Source organism: Pituophis catenifer, unplaced genomic scaffold (genome assembly GCF_029215685.1).
Source record: "Pituophis catenifer annectens isolate HBS135680 unplaced genomic scaffold, rPitCat1.0.hap2 SCAF_2, whole genome shotgun sequence".
NCBI classification, from domain to species: domain Eukaryota; kingdom Metazoa; phylum Chordata; class Lepidosauria; order Squamata; family Colubridae; genus Pituophis; species Pituophis catenifer.
Window position 1 is genome coordinate 16,885,282 of NW_027256882.1, and position 22,112 is coordinate 16,907,393.

Below are 22,112 nucleotides of genomic sequence, written 5' to 3' on the forward strand. Positions count from 1 at the left end.
CTGGCTGGCCCCTCCCACCCCACCCTGCCCCTCCCAGGAGTCCCCCATCTCCCGTTTTGGATGCAGGTAAGTGTAGAGTGCATGTGGAGGCTCAGGGAGGGCGAAAAAACAGGCCACCCGGACATTCAGGCCTGTTTCTGGCCTCCAGAAGGCCTCTGGAGCCTGGGGAGGCAACTTTTGCCCTCTCAGAGGCTAGAAAAAAGCCTCTGGTGCCCTTGGAGAGCAAACTCCCCCTGCCGTGGTGCAGAAGGCTGATAGGCCATGCCCACCATGGCCACACCCATCCAGCAACCAGGCAGAGAATCCCTTGCTAAAATTTTGAAGCCCATCCCTGGCTGATGGTTCTTTTCCTTGCACTTTGGAGTCCTTCTCAAAAGAAACTATGTTGAATGGATCCTTGTCAAAACTCCATACCTGCCATGGCTGCAGCCTTCGACCTGCCAACCAATATTTGTTGTCCTTCCTCCTCCTCCTGGATCTGGAGGAATATGCGGCCTTCAAGACATGGACCAGAGTCTTAATGACAGTGTAAAGGTCACGGTCATTTGAGATCCATTTACTATTCCATTTCTTTTCGGTCTCCAGGGGCATTACTTGTGTGCATCTTCTCCTGCCTTTCGCAGAAAAGACATGCTTTGAAAAAGAACAGTGAAAAGACTGACTTGCAAATTGATGTTCAACAAAGATGTCAGGTTCAAAGTCATCCTTTGGAGGATTTTTTTTACCCTGAAAAGCAAAGGTCCAAATACTATGGACATATTTGAAAAGAGAATAGTATTGAATTTCTGAATGCCAAAAGAGCGTCATGATCCAGACTTTTCTTGGAACAGGTCCTGGCAAACTATCAAGTGGCTCATGAAAATAAAGAAGTCTGTCCAAAAAGGAAGGATGTTCTATGAAATGAACAAAGACATTGACTTGTCTCCACTTAGAGAGGGCATCCTTGATGGGTGCTGTATCCCCGGTTGTTGAGAATTGCTGCGACAGAACAACACAAATTCCATTCCTGACAAGTACAGGAGTCAAAGTCCTCATGAAATTCTCTCCATTTTCTGTATCTGCAGCAAAGAGACCAATCATGGTCCATCTGAAATGGAGGAGCAGAGGGACAATTGCTGGGTACTGGATCCCTTGTTTGGGGCACATCCGGTGGAAAAAAGGGAATTGACTTTTATCACTCAGAGCCTCAGAAACAAAACCATAACTAATCTGAAGGGGAAAAAAACAATGAAGAAGGCTGTGTTATATATGGGATCAGATCAAATCCAAAATATTGAGTTTTTTTAAATAAATCCAAATATTGTAGTTTCTCATGAACATATTACAATTATTTCTAATTAGATACTGTATTGGGCAATATCAAAATACAGAATATAAAACACAGAACATTAACAAGAATATTCATAAGATAGAATTAAAGGGGAAAAAAACCAAATGATAAAGGAATATAAACAAAGAATGCAAAACATATTTTTGTATCATTCTTACAATTTACTAGAATCATACTTATTTATTTTATTTATTTATTTTATTATATTTCTATACCGCCCTTCTCCTGCGGGACTCAGGGCGGTGTACAGCCAGGATAAAACATAGCATATAAAATTTAAAAACATTTTAAAAAACAATTAAATAATTTTGGCCCGAATTTAAAACAACCCAATTAAAACCAAAATCCGATTAAAAAACTGAGAGGATGGGATCAAGCCAGCCCAGCTAGATGGAACAAGTGTGTCTTCAGGGCCTGACGAAAAGTCCAGAGGTCTGATATCGTGTGTATCTCAGGGGGCAGGTCATTCCAGAGGGCAGGTGCTGCCCCAGAGAAGGCTCTCCCCCTGGGGGTCCCCAGCCGGCACTGCCTGGCCGACGGCAACCTGAGGAGGCCCTCTCTGTGCGAGCGAACCGGTCGGTGGGAGGCTCTTGGTGGCAGAAGGTGGTCTCGCAAATACCCCGGCCCTAAGCTTATATCAGTAGTGGGTTTCACTTACCTTTGCTACTGGTTCGGAACTGTAAATGTGCGCATGCATGCTCACTTTGTTTACTTGCGGCACTTTTGCGCATGCACAGAGGTCCATGATGACGTCTGGGCGGGTGGGCGGAGCCTCCTGCCTCCACCATTACCAGTTCACCCAAAACTTTTATTATAAGGATCCCAATATGTTGTTTATCTAATCTGCAGTCCAAGATACTGATCTCTCTCTTTCTTATACAGCTAACATTCAGATAATAAATCTGTTACATTGGTTACAATTGAGATTCAACTAATAGATGTATTACGTCTTCTGACTTTTGACCTTGACAAATTCAACTCTATTCATTATGAGAGACTTCATTAAATCTGCCATAATTAACCATCATATTTAGCTACTCAAATCTTGCTCAAGTAAACACAACCCAAAGTTATTTAGGCATTTTTGGTTTAAAATATGCGACAGTTTGGAAGGTATGTTTGTAGCACTCATCCATTTAAATGTGCCAATCTTACTGAAGATGGCAATATCTTTATCTGCTTCGATATTGCACATTCTTTCTGCAGAAATCTTTTTTAGCTTCTTCTCCAATTGTACAGGAGACAGGGAGACCACATCTCCTGATATAATAATGTCATTTGTACAATTCAAAAGAAATTTTGTTTGTTCAAATAGACATTATTTGGGGAGTTTGTCAGCTTCAATAGTTTTAATTTTATACCAGCAATTATATGCCACAATTTTAGAAAAACAACAAATTGTATAAATTCCCAAATCATGTTTGAGAGCAAAAGCGTAACTCCTTTTATCCACTCCCAAAGTATTTCTGAGATGCTGTAATTAGGTTTGTTTTAGTAGTGATATACCTTATATCTTAAGTCCCAAATATCAGCTCAATATAAGAGCTTGGGGGTAATTTTAACATTAAATACATTAATATACGGAGCTGTGGAAGTTGAAAAAGTGTGATTTTTTTAAAAAATAGCAGTAAATTCATTCATGTCCTTTCTTTAAATGAGCTACTTTGATGAAGAAGCCAAAATCCAGTTAAAGACAAAACTACCCCAGGTAAGGAAAGGTGTCAACTTGCTTTTCTGCTTCACCACAATCATTTAGACCAGAACTCTTAATTTTGATTTACTAACGTAGACAATTATTATGAGGATAAGAGCCAAGTCTTCTTAATAGGCTATACAACCCAAGTTGCAAGTAGGATAATTATATATTGTTGGCATAATACAGGGTGTTACAATATGTATTTTGTGCCTTAGACACATCAGAAGAATACACATAGGAATCCTTCATTAATCCTGGTAAATCATCAATGTCTAGACTTAATAAAAAGTTTGTCACTAGTAAAGATTGATCCTTCTTCTCATGGCTCCATTGAGCCCAAATCACAATCTCCAAAAACTGCTTCTGTGAAGGGCTTTGATCAGTGCCAACAATCTGTGTTCCATTTTAAGAGCAATCAATTTCCTCTGTAATATTTCTCTGTTTATTGTATCAAATGCTGCTGTCAGGGTTCCAAGTAATATATCCACAGCAAACAGAACTAACATGTATAAAGGCAGAAAAAGGGTTGTTCTGATTTTTTTTTTTTGGCTCTATAATTTCTATGTCCTTTTTATTTTCTTTTTATATATAAATAGAAACTACTATTGCCATTTTCTACCCAACTGGATATAGCATTTTTATATGTGTAAATGAATTGCCAATAGAGGGCCCTACTAACTGGGATACATTTTGAATGGTTCAGACAGTAGGTGGTCTTCTGCAGGGGTCTTATTGATCTTCAAACCCTTTATGATTAATTTGATGATGAACATATTGGGGAAGGGGGGAAGTTGGCATGTCAGCAAACAATTTTTTAAATAAGGTGGTTAGTTAATTCTCTGGTCCCTATCATTCCATAAGACATATACTGTATTATTATCAAGTGTAGGTAAGATAAATCCATTGGGATTCTTTTCATGAATCTGGGATTTGTGCACCATTGAATATATTGTTCTTTTGGCTGATATCATGTATGGAATGTCAGGTTCCCATCACTACTGCTCCTTAGTTTTGTAGAGAAGACCTTTTGATGGGACACAAAGCTTTTCTTCACCTTCACAGGTGTACAGCAAAAGCGTCCAAAGCAATGAAGATGGTGTCATGAGAGGATATACAGTATCTGCTTTAATCTTTGTTTCCTCTCTTCTGAGCATCCCAATCTCCAGCCTTGATGCCACCATGGTGAGAGGCAACTCTTGAATTTCATAGAGGAGATATAGTTGCATCTATTCCTCACACACCACCACCACAACACTCACATTACCACATAGAGAAACACAACAAACCTGTGAGATTTTGTAGGGGCCTCCTAATGTTGACATCTGGGTGGAGATGTCCCTATCAGCTGCATCAAGAAGAGCCAAAAGATTGTCTTTCCTTCCACAGCTGTAGTTGGGAACATTGGCTTCTCCAGTAGACAGCATGTCGAGCAAGGCATCTGAAGTGTCAAGTGTGTTAAAATATTTGTCATGGATATTGTAGCCCAATGTGAGATTGTGGAGAAGTTGGGGTTTCCTGTTGACCACTTCAAAGTTGAAAATGAAGCTTGGGATTTTTAATGCATGATAAGATAAAGTACTGGGGAAAAAAAGTGTTCATGTCATTACCATCACCAATAATAAAAACAGCAAAATAGTTTTTTTTTCAATATAATCTGATCTGTCTCCATAAACCTACTGAGTCAATACTGATCCAAAATCAGGCACTAAAGATAGTCACCCATCATAGTTTAGTATTTGTGAGTGTCGAGGAGATGGGATGGAGATAGTCCTCCACCAGTGTTAAGAATCTCAAATAAACCATTAATTACAGCAATATTAATTTTCATTTGCCCAGTAACCAGGAATCAACATCATTCAACCATTAAAGTAGAACCATCACCAAAAGAAGGGGCTGTTTTATAAGTGACACAGAAAAGCAACTCTAAAAACAAGTAATTCTCTATTCTTATAAAGATCAGGAATTGATTACCAATGAGCAGTTTAAAATATATGAAAATGAGATATGCCAGACTATTTACAGCCATTTCAATCACATCTTTAAATAAAAGTCAGTATTCAATTGATCAATTTAGGATTGGCTAGGGAGAGGAAAATGATCTGAACTTCTTTCAAGTATTTTTTTTTTGTTCCATCTTTGTATTTCTGTGGATTATGTGGATTTCCACATAATTCAAGAAATTAGGTCAGTTCTGTAACAGATGAGTAAGTGAAATAAGAAAAGAAGACAGAATTGCAAACAGAGGTCCCAGCTACCGCTACAATGCAACTACATCAGAAAGAATGACTTACGATTGAGACTGATGATATGGAGGCATGTTGAAAGACAACATTATATCTGATAATTTTGTTGCAGTAACAACTATACTAATGAGATGGTCTCCTGGCCTGTAGTAGCTCCATGCCTTCTCTTCACCTTGGTTCTTGAAATACAGGAGGCACTTCATTCTAAGCTTCCCAGGGACCTGCTGGGGCACCAGCAGCGCCAGCAGAAGCAGAAGGTCCATTATTCATGGGCCAAATTTATTAATCAATTTCTTTCCTGTTTTAAATAAAAACAAAAAGAGTAGAAATGAAACGGACCCAGAATGTATGATCACTATTGAGTACACTGTTATCTCTATGTATATAAATCAATATTAGAACTATATTGATTTATATTGAAGTAAGGGAGAAAAATGGATATGTAAGAAACATTTACTAATGTGAAATTGTTGAAAAGAAGAAAATTGTAAAAATTTCTTTTTGGGTTTTTTTTTTTAAAAAAACTGTTTAATAACAATTATTTTTTTTAAAAAAAGAGCTAGAAGAATTCAGAGCACTCTCACAAGATAGAAATGCAGTGGCTTTCTTGATTCAAAAAGAGAGAAACCAAGATTCCTCTGTAAAGGAGAAAGTAAATTGAAGAGCCTGTCTCAGAACTTGTGTCCAAAGAGGCATTTATCCTTTTCTGGTAAAAGATCCCTTCCTTGTTCTTTCAGTCTGATGTTTACCTCAAAGGCAGCCGTTGGAGAAGGAGCAGACGTTGTCTCAAACACCCAGGTGGTGATAATGACAGTAAGAAGCAATTTCTCCTCTGGGATTTCTGAACTTCTTTCAGAGCTCCATTAAAAATCAAATTGTTCTATCTTATCAGTAGGCTATGGTCACTCTTTCCCAAACTCCCTATAATAGTGATGGTGAACCTTTTCAGCACCGAGTGCCAAAAAGGTCATGCGGAAACATCATGTGTGAACACGCATGCTCGTCGGGGCTGTGCTCCGGAAAAGCTAAATTTCCGGGTTGTAGTGCACATCCATGCCCAGCAATCAGTTGGCCAGTGTGCATGCACAGGCCAGTTTTCAGCACTGCCGCAGACGTGAAGGGATCACGCTCCGGAAAAGCCGAACTTCCGGTTTCTGGCACACCTGCATACCTGACAATCAGCTGGCCGGCGCACATAGGCACACTGGTTTTCGGCACTGCCACACACGCGAAGGACAGCTGATCATTGCGCATGCATGCATAGCAGAAACCTGGAAGACAAACAGGCAAGGCCACGTGTGCTGGGCGACACGGCTTCACGTGCCACTTTGGGCACGCATGCCATAGGTTCGCCATCGCGGCACTATAACTTCTACTTCCTCAATCATTTCATCCCAGTTAGTAGGGATTAAGTCCAGTGTAGCCGTCCCTCTAGTTCCCTTGAATGTTAAAATAGATTTCACAGTCCCTGCAGAGTTTGTTTCCCAGTTGATGTCAGGGTGGTTAATGTCCCCCATTACCATAGTGGTTTGTTTCCTGCACACCTCAGCTAACTTATTAGCAAAGAGTTCATCTATTTCCTTCAGCTGCTTGGGTGGCCTGAAGTACACACCAATAGCAAAGTCATTTCTTTTTCCTGTAATATTAACCCAAATACTTCCAAGAAGGCTTTCATCCCTAGTATTGTGTATTTCTATGGAAGTGTAATAATTCCTTGCAGAGGTTGCAACCTCCCCCCCATCCCGCCAACTCTATTGCTGAGTCTGTTTCTTTTGAACAATTGAATATCCTTCTAGTTCTGTGCTCCAATCATGGGTTTTTTCGCACCATCAACCTGTGTTGAGTTTCTGGCACTGATGCATCCTTAACCATTTCTCCACAGGCAGAATAGGATGGTAGTTCACTAAAGGGGACAGGCAAAGCAGATACATGATAGTGTCAGGGTGGCAGTTAATCCCATTCTGCTTTTGGGTAATTGCACCTTGATTAGAGAATGGATCGTGGCTTTTCCTTCGAGTATACTTTTAAAGCAAATAAAACCCGAGATATATTCTAATCAACAATTTTTATTATAAAGAAGTAAAAAACAGTCTTATTAGCTAAAGTCTTACTAGCTAATGATTACATCTTGGTAGCGTTCCTGCCTTGCCTGTTGGCAGGCGAACAAAGAAAAGTTAGAAGAAAGTGAAAGAATGTGGAAGAAGGAATGTGGACATGTGCAGTGGCTTCTGAGATAAGAGTCAAATCAGTCTACCGTAAGTCTCAGAATGGGAGCCCAGCTGACAAATACAAAAACACAGTGATAGATAGCACCTGAGAAAAGCTCAGAGGTTTTGGAATCATGTGTGAGTGGACTGGCCTTAATTCCACTTCCGGAAGGCTAACTTACCCAGCAATTTCAGTATAGGGATACTTGTTGAAATGGTGTGATTTCAAGATAGCCATCATGTCAGAGTTTGAATATTCATAGACTGGAATAGATCAGCCAATGGGGACTGTTTGGATAGACATGGCAACAGGTCAGCCATTGGCTGGAAAAGGGCATGGTAACAAGGTCAGCCAATGTATAGGCATAGCAGCCAATGAGGGCTGTTTGGAGCCTGGGCGTGGCTTAGGTTAACTGATATGTATAAATATAAGTTGTGTGTTCCTATTATTGTCCTTCCTTCTGTTAACTGTGCTTCTGTGATTATGTTTCTGATTCTGAGAACGGCTCTTGGTATTGTATATATGTCTCATGTGTTGTTATGTATGTAAAGAAGTTTCTTATTTAATGAATCCTGCTGCATCAGTTATCTGTGTGTGCTTTCTGGATGTGATTTCTGCAACAAACTCTGACACCTTATTACAGAAAAGACGCCTCCAACTGAGATTGTCTGCTGGCCTGTCATGGTTTGCTGGCTCTACTCCATCCAGCTCCAGAGTCAAAGGACATTTGGTATAATGGACATAAAGTCCAGCTTAGTAAACAACAAGCATTTTGGAAGCATTCTAGGAGTTTCAAAATGAGTGGCAAAGGAAGGGAATTTTCAACAGAATTGTAGCTCAAGCCATAGTAGTAGATTGTACTTGCACTTATGGGATGTTACTTAAAATCAGAGTTTTCCATTTTTCAATGTAATTGAACATATAATCAACACTTTTTGTTTTATTTATGTTGTTTATTTAAACACTGTCCATTTGACAAGAAGTGACTCTAGATGGCTTACAGTCAAGAAAAAAAATGAGATTAAATATTGCATACTAAAATAAAACAAATATAAACAATAAAATTAACTTTTATAGTTTGATCACTTGCTTTCTGAGGTATTACATAAACCAAATGTGCTGTACGTAACATTTCTGTACCCTATAAATAGACTTGAATACATTTGCAAGCTTTAAAAACCTGCTGGGAAAATTAATGTAACCAATAAATTTGTCACTTGTGGAATGTTACGTACAATCAAAGTTTCCCATCGTTGAAGCGTCATATACAATCAATGTCTTTTAGTGTTTGATCACTTGCTTTCTGTTGTATCACATATTGTAAATATATGTATCTTTTCTTTGTACACCTTCCACTTGACTTGACCTCCACTTTTTTAAATATATATTTTTTTTTACTTTTCCTGAATTACCTAGTTATTAGTATTTTCAGGTGGGCAAAGAAGCCCCTTTGCAAAGGTATTTTATTTACAAAGTTGGAGACATTATCTTCTATTTATTTCAAACAAAATTATTGGCCCACTTATATATGGAGAGCAACTGGGACCATTTTTCTAGGTGTGGCCCGTTGGAACATGTTGAGAGTTGAGATTTGTCTGTCTCACATTTCTTCATTTCTTCTTCTTGTAAGTTGCTCCCTTGTATTGAGATCTGGCCTCAGCATGATTATGTAGCACTTGGGGATGAAGATGCAGCCAAGCAATCCAGCACTAGAGGACAAAATGGAGAAGACCTGCACAGCCACCATGTATTTCCCTTTGGTGCTCAGGTAGGTGGGCACAAAACTCACCCAGACACTGCAGAAGACCAGCATGCTGAAGATGATCAGCTTGGCTTCATTGAAGGCTCCAGGCAGATTCCTGGCCAGGAAAGCCACTGTGAAGCAGATAGCAGCCAGGAAGCCCATGTAGCTGAGAGTGATATAGAACATGACAACAGACCCTTCATTGCATTGCAAGTTTATCACTCCAGACAGAGAGTGGAGGTCAGAGTCAGGGAATGGGGGAGAAACTCCAAGCCAAATGCAGCAAATAATAATTTGGACAGAAGAACAAGAAAGGATGATGGAGTTGGCCAAACTCTTCCCCAACCATCTCTTCACTTGGTTTCCTGGTTTTGTGGCCAAGAAAGCCAGCACCACCGTGATTGTTTTGGCCAAGAGAGAAGAAATGGCAACTGAGAAAGTGATGCTGAAGAGTGTTTGTTGGAGAAGGCAGGTGGCTTTCTTTGGTTGACCAAGGAAGAGAAAAGGAGACAAGAAGCAAAGCAGGAGGGAGACCAGGAGGATGTAAGAGAGGTCCCGGTTGTTGGCTTTGACAATGGGAGTTTCTCGGTATTTAATGAATATAATTAAAACAAGGCCTGTGATTAGGAACAAAACTAGGGCAAAAAACACCAGGATGATGCCCAGATTTTCTTTATATAACAGGAAGGATATAACTTTGGGGATACATTGAATTCGGTCCTCATTTGGATATTTATCATCCGGACATTTAATGCATTTTTCCATATCTGAGAAAATAAAAATCAACATTTCCTCAGCATTCTGTCCTTTTAAGTTTCAAGAAATACATTCTTGGAACAACAGCTGATAGCATGAGCATTTTCAAAGAATCATTTGTTAATATTTGAAATAGAAAATTTCAAATTATATCTCTGTCATTCTCTATCTATCTATCTATTTATCTATCTATCTATCTATCTATCTATCTATCTATCTATCTATCATCTATCTATCATCTGTCTGTCTATGTAGCTAGCTAGCTAGCTAGCTAGCTATCATCTACTGCCTATGAAATGTGCAGAACCTTCATAGGAACCTACAATATTAGAGGTTAATAATTAGTGACTTAATCTTTCTAGACAGGCTTCCTGAGCCCTCCTGGATGGCACTTCTTAATATAATGGACTCAGTTTGTGTAACTTATGAACTCTAGTAAGGTGGCAGAGAAAGCTAGGAGAAATGGCATTTTGGCGGAATGAGGTATCTCCGTAACCGTCTACAGCACCTCATTGTGGACCAATAATACCTCTCCATATAGGCCCCCATAGAATACATTTGAATAAACTTTCCAATAATTATCCTCAGACAATTCCTCATGTTTCAAAGAAATCCAATCTTCCTAGAAGTCAAATGTAGATGGAAATTCCAAACTAAAAAACAGAAGAGATATTTTATCTGGCAGTAGTAAAGGTTGCCCAATCTGCCACACTATCTTATCTCTTTCTAGCCCCAGGTCATTTTGCTAGTCTTCCCAGGTTTAATCTGTTTTTGAACAGGTATTATCATGAAAATGCTCTGAATGAATCCACTTCCATAAGATCTATCCTTTTCTTTTGTGTCACCCACCTTCCTTAGTGGAGATGGTCCCCTCCGGACAAGGAATGCAGTCATAGCAGCAGACTGGCTCTCCTTCTCGAGACCGCTTGACAAATCCAGGATGACAATTTTCCACACATTTGGACTGAGGCAAAGGCTAAGGAGAAAGACAAAGGAATGCCAAAGAAAATGCATTAGGTCTAACCATCTGTAGAATATAAAAATAAACATGAACATTAACAAAATAGTCTCTGGCATAACTTTGACAGAATAACAGCATAACAGAATATCAGTTTTGGAAGGGACCTTGGAGGTCTTCTAGCCCAACCCCCTGCTCAAGCAGGAGACTCTATACCATTTCAGACAAGTGGTTGTCCAGGCTCTTCTTAAAACCCTTTAGTAATGGAGCATCCCAACTTCTAAGAGCAAGCTGTTCCACTGATGAATTGTCCTCACTTTTCAGTACTTTCTCCTTAATTAAACTAGTTTCAATAATAATAATAATAATAATAATAATAATAACAACAACAACAACAACAACAACAACAATAATAATAATAATAATAATAATAATAATAATAATAATAATAATAATAATAATAATAATAATAATAATTTTATTTATATACCGCCCTCCTCCCGAAGGACTCGGGGCGGTGTACAGCCAAAATTAAAAAACATAAATATACAATTTCATAGTTAAAATTAATTAAAGTCATCAAATAGTTTTGGCCGAATTTTAAAACCCAAAGTTACAACCCAATTTAAAATCATTCAATTAGGTAGCCCTGCCTGTCGGGACAGAAGGGTCTTGAGGGCACAGCGAAAGACCCGGAGATCAGAGATGTTACGAATATCCGGGGGCAATTCATTCCAAAGGGCAGGAGCTCCGACAGAGAAGGCTCTCCTCCTGGGTGTCGCCAGCTAGCATAACTTGGCCGACGGCACCCTGAGGAGTCCCTCTCTGTGGGAGCGAACTGGTCGGTGGGAGGCTGTTGGTGGCAGAAGGCGGTCCCGTAGATATCCTGGTCCTATGCCATGGAGCGCTTTAAAGGTGGTAACCAACACCTTGAATTGCACTCGGAAGACCACTGGGAGCCAGTGCAGCTCGCGCAGGAGAGGTGTTACATGGGCGTAACGAGGTGCGCCCATAACCACCCATGCGGCCGCATTCTGGACCAGTTGGAGCCTCTGAGTGCTCTTCAAGGGGAGCCCCATGTAGAGAGCATTACAATAGTCCAGACGGGAGGTGACGAGGGCATGAGTGACTGTGCGCAAGGCATCCCGGTCCAGAAAGGGACGCAACTAGCGGATCAGGCGAACCTGATAAAAAGCCCCCCTGGCTACGGCTGTCATGTGTTCTTCTAAAGACAGCTGTGAGTCCAGGAGGTCGCCCAGATTGCGAGCCCTCTCTGTGGGGGGCAGAGATTCACCCCCAAAAGTCAGCGATGGCACCAGCTGACTATACCGGAATGCCGGAAGCCACAGCCACTCAGTCTTGGAAGGGTTGAGTTTGAGCCTATTTTCCCCATCCAGACCCGCACGGCCTCCAGGCAGTGGGACATCACATCAAGGGCATCATTGGGGTGGTTTGGGGTGGAGATGTACAGCTGGGTGTCATCAGCGTACTGATGGACTCTCACCCCAAAACCACGGATGATCTCACCCAGCGGCTTCACATAAATGTTGAACAGAAGGGGTGAGAGGACCGATCCCTATGGCACCCCCCAGGCGATGTGCCTCAAGGTCGACCTCTGCCCCCCTGCCAACACAAACTGCGAGCGGTCAGAGAGGTAGGAGGAGAACCACTGTAACACGGTGCCTCCAATTCCTAATCCCCTCAACCGCTGCAGCATGATACCATGGTCGATGGTATCAAAAGCCGCTGAGAGATCTAATAGGACCAGGACAGAGGAGCAACCCTTGTCCCAAGCCCTCCAGAGATCATCAACCAATGCGACCAATGCCGTTTCTGTGCTGTACCCCTGCCTGAAGCCCGACTGGTACGGGTCCAGATAGACAGCTTCCTCCAGGTACCGGGGTAGCTGTTGTGCCACCACACTCTCGACAACCTTTGCCACAAAACGAAGGTTGGAGACTGAACGATAATTTACTAATACAGCCGGGTCCAGGGATGGCTTCTTGAGGAGGGGCCTCACCACCGCCTCTTTCAAGGTGGCGGGAAAGGCACCTTCACTCAAGGAAGCATTTATAATCCCCTGGAGCCAGCCTCGTGTAACCTCCCGGGAGGCCAGTACCAACCAGGAGGGACACGGGTCCAATAAACATGTGGCAGCACTAAGCCTACCCAGAACCCTGTCCACATCCTCGGGAGCCACAAGGTCAAACTCTTCCCAGATAATATTCTCAAGACTCACCCCCGTCTCCCTCCCCGGACTCATCCAGTCGGAGTCCAAGCCTTCCCAAATCTGAGGGACTTTATCATGCAGGAACTGTACAAAATCCTCAGCTTGACCCTGCAAGGGATCTTCCCGCACTCCCACCCGAAAGAGGGAGTGGGTCACCCTAAACAGAGCAGCTGGGCGGTTCTCTGCAGATGCAATAAGAGCGGAAAAATAGTTAGATTTTGCCGCTTTTATCGCCACTAGGTAGGTCTTGATATAAGATCTCACCTGTGTCCGGTCTGATTCGGATTGACTAGTCCTCCAAACACTCTCTAGGCATCTTTTCGAACGCTTCATCTCCCTCAGCTCCTCGGAGAACCAAGGAGCCAGTTGAGGTCAGCATCGGGTCCGAGGCCTCAAAGGCACGACGCGGTCCAAAGCCTCTGCGGCCGCACTATTCCAGGCAGCCACCAGGTCTTCAGTCGAGTCGTGTGCCAGAGTCTCTGGAAACGGCCCAAGCTCCATCTGGAACCTTTCGGGATCCATCAGGCGCCTGGGACGGAACCATCTAGTCGGTTCCGTCTCCCTGTGGCGGGGGGAAGCGGCTTGAAAGTCTAAGTGAAGAAGCGAATGATCTGTCCATGACAAGGGTTTGATGTCATTCAAATGAATGAATGAATGAATAAATAAATAAATAAGTTTCAAATGAATAAAAAAACTAGTTCCAAATAATTGTCAGTATTAGTACTGTTTTATAAAGCCTTAGTAAGACCACACCTGGAAAACTGCATCCAGTTTTGGTTACCACTTTACAAAAAAGATGTTGAGCCTTTGGAAAAATAGGAAAGAGCAACTAAGATGATTAAGGGCCTGGAGGCCAAAACATATGAAGAACGGTTGCAGGATTTTGTTCTGCCCCAGCTATGGATTTCCGAGGATATTGACACACACCAACGGTCCTTATCAAATTTATTAAGTAGCAAGAATAAACAAGACCGGCAAAGGTTGGCAACCAGCCCAGAAAACAAGATATGATAAACCAAAATATTCTGATAATAAATACGAGTTGTTTCTAGCAAGAAACTTACTAATGGCGTGTGATTTAAATAGGCTAAGGGAGTGGCCAATTATCGTCAAGCCTTACTCTTGAGGAGACCTCCTCCTCCTGAGTACCCACTCCTGCCTTTTGGCAGCCCTGCGTGCTCAAGCATTGAGGAGAGGCTCCTCCACTTCGCTCTCTCCACGTGAAGGAATCTCTGGAGGTTCTGAAGGCCCTGGCTGAGTCTCTGCCTCTGGCACCACATCCTCTTCGGCCTCCTCGCTGTCCAACACGAGCACTGGCTGCGCAGGCTGCTGGCGTGACACCACACCAGCCTCCTCTTCATCGGAATCAGCCATGATCCGCTCAGGCCGCTGGTGGGCCACAACAGATTTGGGTTGGCTAATCTAGAGAAAAGAAGAACTAGGGAGGACACGATAGCAGTATTCCAGTATTTTAGAGGTTGCCACAAAGAGGGAGGCGTTCAACTTATTTTCCAAAGCACCAGAGGGCAGGACAAGAAACAATGGATGGGAACTAATCAAGGAGAGAAGCACCCTGGAATTGAAGAGAAACTTCCTCATAGTGAGGACAATTAACCAGTGGAACAGCTTGCCACCAGAAGTTGTCAGTGCTTCATCACTGGAGGTTTTTAAGAAAAGACTGGACAGTCACTTGTCTGAAATGGTATAGGGTATCCTACTTGAGCAGGAAGTTGGAGTAGAAGACCTCCAAGATTCCTTCCAGTTCTATTCTGGTTGAGATTAAATTTATTTCCCATAGGGACAGGACCTCCATTCAGTCTTGACTGAAATTTGAAATTTATCAGATTCATTCCAAACATGAACTTGGACAGAGAATTGCCAATTCTCTGTAAACACAATTGTAAACACAATCCCCATCACTTGAAGGCCTCTCTCAGTATTATAGAGATACTAAATTGTAGAGGAAATACAAGAGTCATGATCTGTGTCCTAAAAAAAATCACCCAGCATTCATGTTGACATGGCTGAATGAGCTTGAAACTACATTCCATATTTTAGCAGCTGAAGGACACCATGGTCAATAGTCCTAAAGCAATCACAGAAAACTGTAAGAATTCTACTCCCCACATTGAATTCTCAGTAAAGATCATTTACCATGGTGTTCAGACTTAGCTCACTTGAAATGGGACCTAAGGATTTGGAAAACACAAAACACTGCAATATTTCACCCACATTGTTCAGCAAATGTAGCCATGACAGAACATCTTGGTTGATAACAAGTCTTTGTCTTTCAAAACTCCCCAGTAGTTTTTTGATGGTATTCTTCCTGGGGACAACCACAAAGCTTAAGATGTTCAGATCTGCTGCTACATCTCCATTTTGGTGCAAGTACAGTTTCATTTTGGAAATATTGCAAAACTCATTCTTCTCCAGAAAGGGATGAAACTAGAATAGAAACATCCAGGGATTTTAAAAGCAGAAAACTTGGTTACTTATCCCAGGTGGTCTTTTCATATTTGACTCTTTCTTCTACAGTTGTCTAACTTATAAATATTGTGAGTTGGGAGAACAGGTGTTACTACTATCTTCAAAAGTAAAAAGAAAAAAGGCTCAGATAAATTGGCCAATCATATATTGAAAAATATATATATAAGATATCCAGTTATTTTAAAAGCAGAAAACTTGATTTCTTTTTACATGGTCTTTTCATATTTAAACCTTTCTTCTACATTTTTTTTTAAAAAACTGTCAGATATTCTTAGTTGGGGATCAAATGTTATCAATATCCTCAAAAGCGGAAAAACAAAGGTTCAGCAATATTTGTCAATCATATGTTGACAAAATACATATTGCCAAAATATAATTGACATCCTCCATCTTGCACTGTGGGCCTTTCTTAGCACTGGTAGGTTGAGATCACAGGTGGGCTGCTGGGAGTTCGCAAGGGTTCGAGAGAACCTCTAGCTATGATTCTGTACAGTTTGCAGAACCCCCAAATGCCACTCTTGGCTGGCCCACCCCACCCCTCCCCTCCCAGGAGTCCCCATGCAACCCATTCGGGATGCAAGTAAGTGCAAGGCATGCGCGGAGGTTTGGGGAAGCCCACCCCTAGTTGAGATGGTTCTTTTCCTTGTACTTTGGAATCCTTTGCAAAAGGAGCAACGTTGAATGGATCCTTGTCAAAACTTCATACCTGCCATGGCTGCAGCCTTGGACGTGCCAACCAATATTTCCTGTCCTTCCTCCTCCTCCTGAGTCTGGAGGAATATGCGGCCTTCAAGACATGGACCAGAGTCTTAATGACAGTGTAAAAATCACGGTCATTTGAGATCCATTTACTATTCCTTTTCTTTCGGGTCTCCAGGGGCATTTTCTGGGTGCATCTTCTCCTGCCTTTCACAGAAAAAACATGCTTTGAGAAAGAACAGTGAAAAGACTGACTTGCAAATTGGTGTTGCACAAAGATGTCAGGTTCAAAGTCATCCTTTGGAGGATTTTTTTTCCCCTGAAAAGCAAAGGTCCAAATACTATGGACGTATTTGAAAAGAGAATAGTATTGAATTTCTGAATTCCAAAAGAATGTCATGATCCAGACTTTCCTTGGAACAGGTCCTGGCAAACTATCAAGTGGTGTATGAAAATAAAGAAGTCTGTCCAAAAAGGAAGGATGTTCTATGAAGTGAACAAAGACATTGACTTGTCTCCACTTAGAGAGGGCATCCTTGATGGGTGCTGTATCCCCGGTTGTTGAGAATTGCTGCGACAGAACAACACAAATTCCATTCCTGACAAGTACAGGAGTCAAAGTCCTCATGAAATTCTCTCCATTTTCTGTATCTGCAGCAAAGAGACCAATCATGGTCCATCTGAAATGGAGGAGCAGAGGGACAATTGCTGGGTACTGGATCCCTTGTTTGGGGTGCATCCGGTGGAAAAAAGGGAACTGGCTTTTATCACTCAGAGCCTCAGAAACAAAACCATAACTAATCTGAAGGGGGAAAAAACAATGAAGAAGGCTGTGTTATATATGGGATCAGATCAAATCCAAAGTATTGGGTTTTTTTAAATAAATCCAAATACTGTAGGTTCTCATGAACATATTACAAATTATTTATTTCTAATTAGATACTGTATTGGGCAATATCAAAATACAGACTATAAAGCACAGAAAATTAATATAAAGCACAGAACATTAACAAGATTTAACAAGAACAAGGTAGAATTAAAGGGGAAAAAAAAACAAATGAAAAAGGAATATAAACAAAAAATGCAAATCATATTTCTTAATCATTCTCACAATTTACCAGAACCATACCTATATCAGTAATGGGTTTCACCTACCTTTATGTTCTGTCCCTCTTCCTCACACAGGCAAACGTAATACCAAGCATGCCTGCCAATATTTTATTAGGTAAACAAATTAGAATTCTTGGCAGACCAAGGTTTTGGCAGCAAAGTCGGGGTCACAACACTTTGCTACCGGTTCGGAACTGTGAGCAGACGCATGCCACTACCGCTTCACCCGAACCGGACCAAACACTGAGAATGAGAGTGATGCGCCCAAAGGAAGCATTACCCAAGGAGGAGACATCTTCGATAGTTTACCACATCAACTGTAGTAATTGTGCAAGCAATTACATAGGGGAAATGGCCAAGTGGTTACAGACCAGAGTACACAAACACAAACTGGCTATCCGACACAAGGAACAGCGCTCCCAGATCTGGACACATATGAAGGAATACAAACAAACATTTGATTTTCAAGAAGCTGAGGTTATTGTCCATGAGAGGACTAAAGGAGGATGCCTACTAAAAGAAGTGTGGTTCTCCAATAACAATTCCATCAACAGGCATATCAAACTGCCACCGGCCTACTAGGCTTTGAAACACCATTTAGACCAGAACTCTTGATTTTGATTTACTAATGTAGACAAGTATTATGAGGATAAGAGCCAAGTCTTCTTCATTAATTCATTCAACCAAGAATCCTTCATTAATCCTGGTAAATCATTAATGTCTAGACTTAATAAAAAGTATGTCATTAGTAAGGATTGATCCTTCTTCTCATGGCTCCAGTGAGTCTAAATCACAATCTCCAACAACTGCTTCTGTGAAGGGCTTTGATCAGTGCCAACAGTCTGTGTTCCATTTTAAGAGCAATCAATTTCCTCTGTAATTTTTCTCTGTTTATTGTATCAAATGCTGCTGCCAGGGTTCCAAGTAATATACCCACAGCAAACAGAACTAACATCTATAAAGGCAGAAAAAGGGTTGTTGTGGGTTTTTTTGGCCCTATAATTTCTATGTCCTTTTTATTTTCTTTTTATATATAAATAGAAACTACTATTGCCATTTTCGACTCAACTGGATATAACATTTTTATATGTGTAAATGAATTGCCAATAGAGGGCCCTACTAACTGGGATACATTTTGAATGGTTCAGACGGTAGATGGTCTTCTGCAGGGGTCTTATTAATCTTCAAACCTTTTATGATTAATTTGATGATGAACATATTGGGGAAGGGGGGAAGTTGGCATGTCAGCTAACAATTTTTTAAATAAGGTGGTTAGTTAATTCTCTGGTCCCTATCATTCCATAAGACATATACTGTATTATTATCAAGTGTAGGTGAGATAAATCCATTGGGATTCTTTTCATGAATCTGGGATTTGTGCACCATTGAAAATATCATTCTTTTGGCTGATATCATGTATGGAATGTCAGGTTCCCATCACTACTGCCCCTTAGTTTTGATGGGACACAAAGCTTTTCTTCACCTTCACAGGTGTACAGCAAAAGCGCCCAAAGCAATGAAGATGGTGTCATGAGAGGATATATCTGCTTTAATCCTTGCTTCCTCTCTTCTGAGCATCCCAATCTCCAGCCTTGATGCCACCATGGTGAGAGGCAACTCTTGAATTCCATAGAGGAGATATAGTTGCATCTATTCCTCCCACACCACCACTACCACCACACTCACATTACCATATAGAAAAACACACACAAACCTGTGAGACTTTGTAGGGGCCACCTAATGTTGACATCTGGGTGGAGATGTCCCTTCTAGCTGCATCAAGAAGAGCCAAAAGGTTATCCCTCCTTCCACAGCTGTAGTTGGGAACATTGGCTTCTCCAGTAGACAGCATGTCGAGCAAGGCATCTGAAGTGTCAAGTGTGTTAAAATATGTGTCATGGATATTGTAGCCCAATGTGAGATTGTGGAGAAGTTGAGGATTCCTGTTGACCACTTCAAAGTTGAAAATGAAGCCTGGAATTTTTGATGCACCATAAGCTAAAGTACTGTAAAAAAGTGTTCATGTCATTACCACCAGAAACAATAGAAACACCAAAATAGTTTCTCCTTCCTCCCACCAATATAATCCCCATTGTCTCCATAAACCTACTCAGTCAATACTGATATCAAATCAGGCACTAGATAGTTACCCCTCATCATTTAGTATTTATGAATGTTGAGAAGATGGGATTGAGATAGTCCTCACCAGGGTTAAAAATCACAAATAAACCATTAATTACCGAAGTACTAATTTTCATCTGCCCAGTAACCAGGGATCAACATCATTCAATCATTAAAGTAGAACCATCACCAAAAGAAGGGGTTGTTTTATAAGTGACACAGAAAAGCAACTCTAAAAACAAGTAATTCTGTATTATTATTAAGATCAGGAATTGATTACCAATGAGCAGTTTAAAATATAAGAAAATGGGCTATGCCAGTATTCAAATGATCAATTTAGGATTGGCTAAGGAGAGGAAAATGACTTGAACTTCTTTCAAGTATTTTTTGTTCCATCTTTGAATTTCTACATAATAACACATGGAAATTGAACCAATTCAAGAAATTAGATCAGTTCTGTAACAGATGAGTAAGTGAAATACAAAAAGAAGACAGAATTGCAAAGAGAGGGAATGCAGCTACATCAGAAAGAATGACTTACAATTGAGACTGATGATATGGAGCCATGTTGAAAGACAACATTATATCTGATAATTTTGTTGCACTGACAACTATACTAATGAGATGGTCTCCTGGCCTGTAGTAGCTCCACGGTTTTTTTTCACCTTGGTTCTTGAAATACAGGAGGCACTTCATTCTAAGCTTCCCAATGACTGGCTTGGGCACCAGCAGCACCAGCAGAAGCAGAAGCAGAAGGTCCATTATTCATTAACCAATGAAATTGATTAATCAATTTCTTTCCTGTTATAAATAAAAACAAAAAAAGCTAGAAGAATTCAAAGCACTCTCACAAGATAGAAATGCAGTGGCTTTCTTGATTCAAAAAGAGAGAAACCAAGATTCCTCTGTAAAGGAGAAAGTAAATTGAAGAGCCTGTCTCAGAACTTGTGTCCAAAGAGGCATTTATCCTTTTCTGATAAAAAAATCCCTTCCTTGTTCTTTCAGTCTGATGTTTACATCAAAGGCAGCCACTGGAGAAGGAGCAGACGTTGTCTCAAACACCCAGGTGGTAATAATGACAGGGAGAAGCAATTTGTCCTCTGGGGTTTCTGAACTTCTTCCAGAACTCCATTAAAAACCAAATTGTTCTATCTTATCAATAGGCTATGGTCACTCTTCCCCAAAGTCCCTATAACAGTGATGGTAAACCTTTTTGGCACCAAGTGCTAAAAACGTCATGCGGAAACATCGCGTACGAACAAGCGCGCTCGTCAGGGCTGTGCTCCGGCAAAGCCAAATTTCCATGTTGTAGCATGCATGCGTGCCCGGCGATCAGTTGGCTGGTGTGCATGCACAGGCTGGTTTTCAGCACTGCTGCAACATGAAGGGATCGTGCTCCAGAAAAGCTGAACTTCCGGGTTCTGGTGCACATGTGCACCCGACAATCAGTTGGCTGGCTCGCATGCCCACACTGGTTTTTGGCACTGCCATACATGTGAAGGACAGCTGATCATTGTACATGCATGCGCAGCAGAAACCCGGAAGAGAAACAGGCAAGGCTGCATGTGCCGGGTGATACGGCTTCACGTGCCACTTTGGGCACATGTGCCATAGGTTCACCATCACAGCCGTATAACTTCTTGTTGTGGAGGTTAATATATCAATGAACCATGAATGTTTATCTCTATGAAATTCTACTTAAACAAGTGAGCCTCTGAAGCAGTTAACAGTAAATGTTTTTATTTACATAACAATATCTATTCAATTAATAAACAGCACTTAGTTACTATGATAAATTATCCTGTCAGCTATATATCTTTATCTATATCTATTCGCTCTAAGCGATGTTATATTTGACTATTCTTCCTCAGAAGAAATAGTATTATAAACCACCAGAACTGCTCTTCTAACAGACTTCCAAACTGCTCACAGTTGTCTAGCGGAAGATCCTAGAAGACAATACAATACTAGACAGAAGAGCAAACTGAAGAGTAAACTGAAGAGCAAACTGAAGAGCGACGGTTTCTGTTAAGAATCTCCTTTTATACTGCTAACTGTGACAGTTAGGGGAGGGCCCGGGAGATTCAAACATATTAGCTGCCCTCTGATTGGCTTACGTATCTGTCCATTCCAAAAGCCATTAATAGGCACAGCTATAGAGACATAATTTTTCTCTAACACTTCTACTTCCTCAACCATTTCACCTCAATTAATAAGGATTAAGTCCAGTGTAGCTGTCCCTCTAGTTTCCTTGTTTACCTTTTGAATGTTAAAATAGATCTCACAGTCCCTGCAGAGTTTGTTTCCCAGTTGATGTCAGGGTAGTTAATGTCCCCCATTACTATAGTGGTTTGTTTCCTGCACACCTCAGCTAACTTATTAGCAAAGAGTTCATCTATTTCCTTCAGCTGCTTGGGTGGCCTGAAGTACACACCAATAGCAAAGTCATTTCTTTTTCCTGTAATATTAACCCAAATACTTCCAAGAAGGCTTTCATCCCTAGTATTGTGTATTTCTATGGAAGTGTAAT

General features: G+C 41.0%; 1 protein-coding gene across 1 annotated transcript; it reads right to left on the bottom strand.

Moving 5' to 3' along the window:
- Positions 1 to 9,077: 9,077 nt before the first annotated feature.
- LOC139309916 (vomeronasal type-2 receptor 26-like) lies at positions 9,078 to 20,344 on the bottom strand. Its single transcript, XM_070934099.1, has 6 exons — positions 20,248 to 20,344; positions 19,176 to 19,435; positions 16,359 to 17,153; positions 15,398 to 15,610; positions 10,827 to 10,953; positions 9,078 to 9,988 (listed from the first exon to the last, which is right to left on the bottom strand). The coding sequence occupies exons 1-6, from the start codon at positions 20,342 to 20,344 to the stop codon at positions 9,078 to 9,080; spliced, it is 2,403 nt and encodes an 800-aa protein (XP_070790200.1).
- Between the last annotated feature and the right edge of the window lie 1,768 nt (positions 20,345 to 22,112).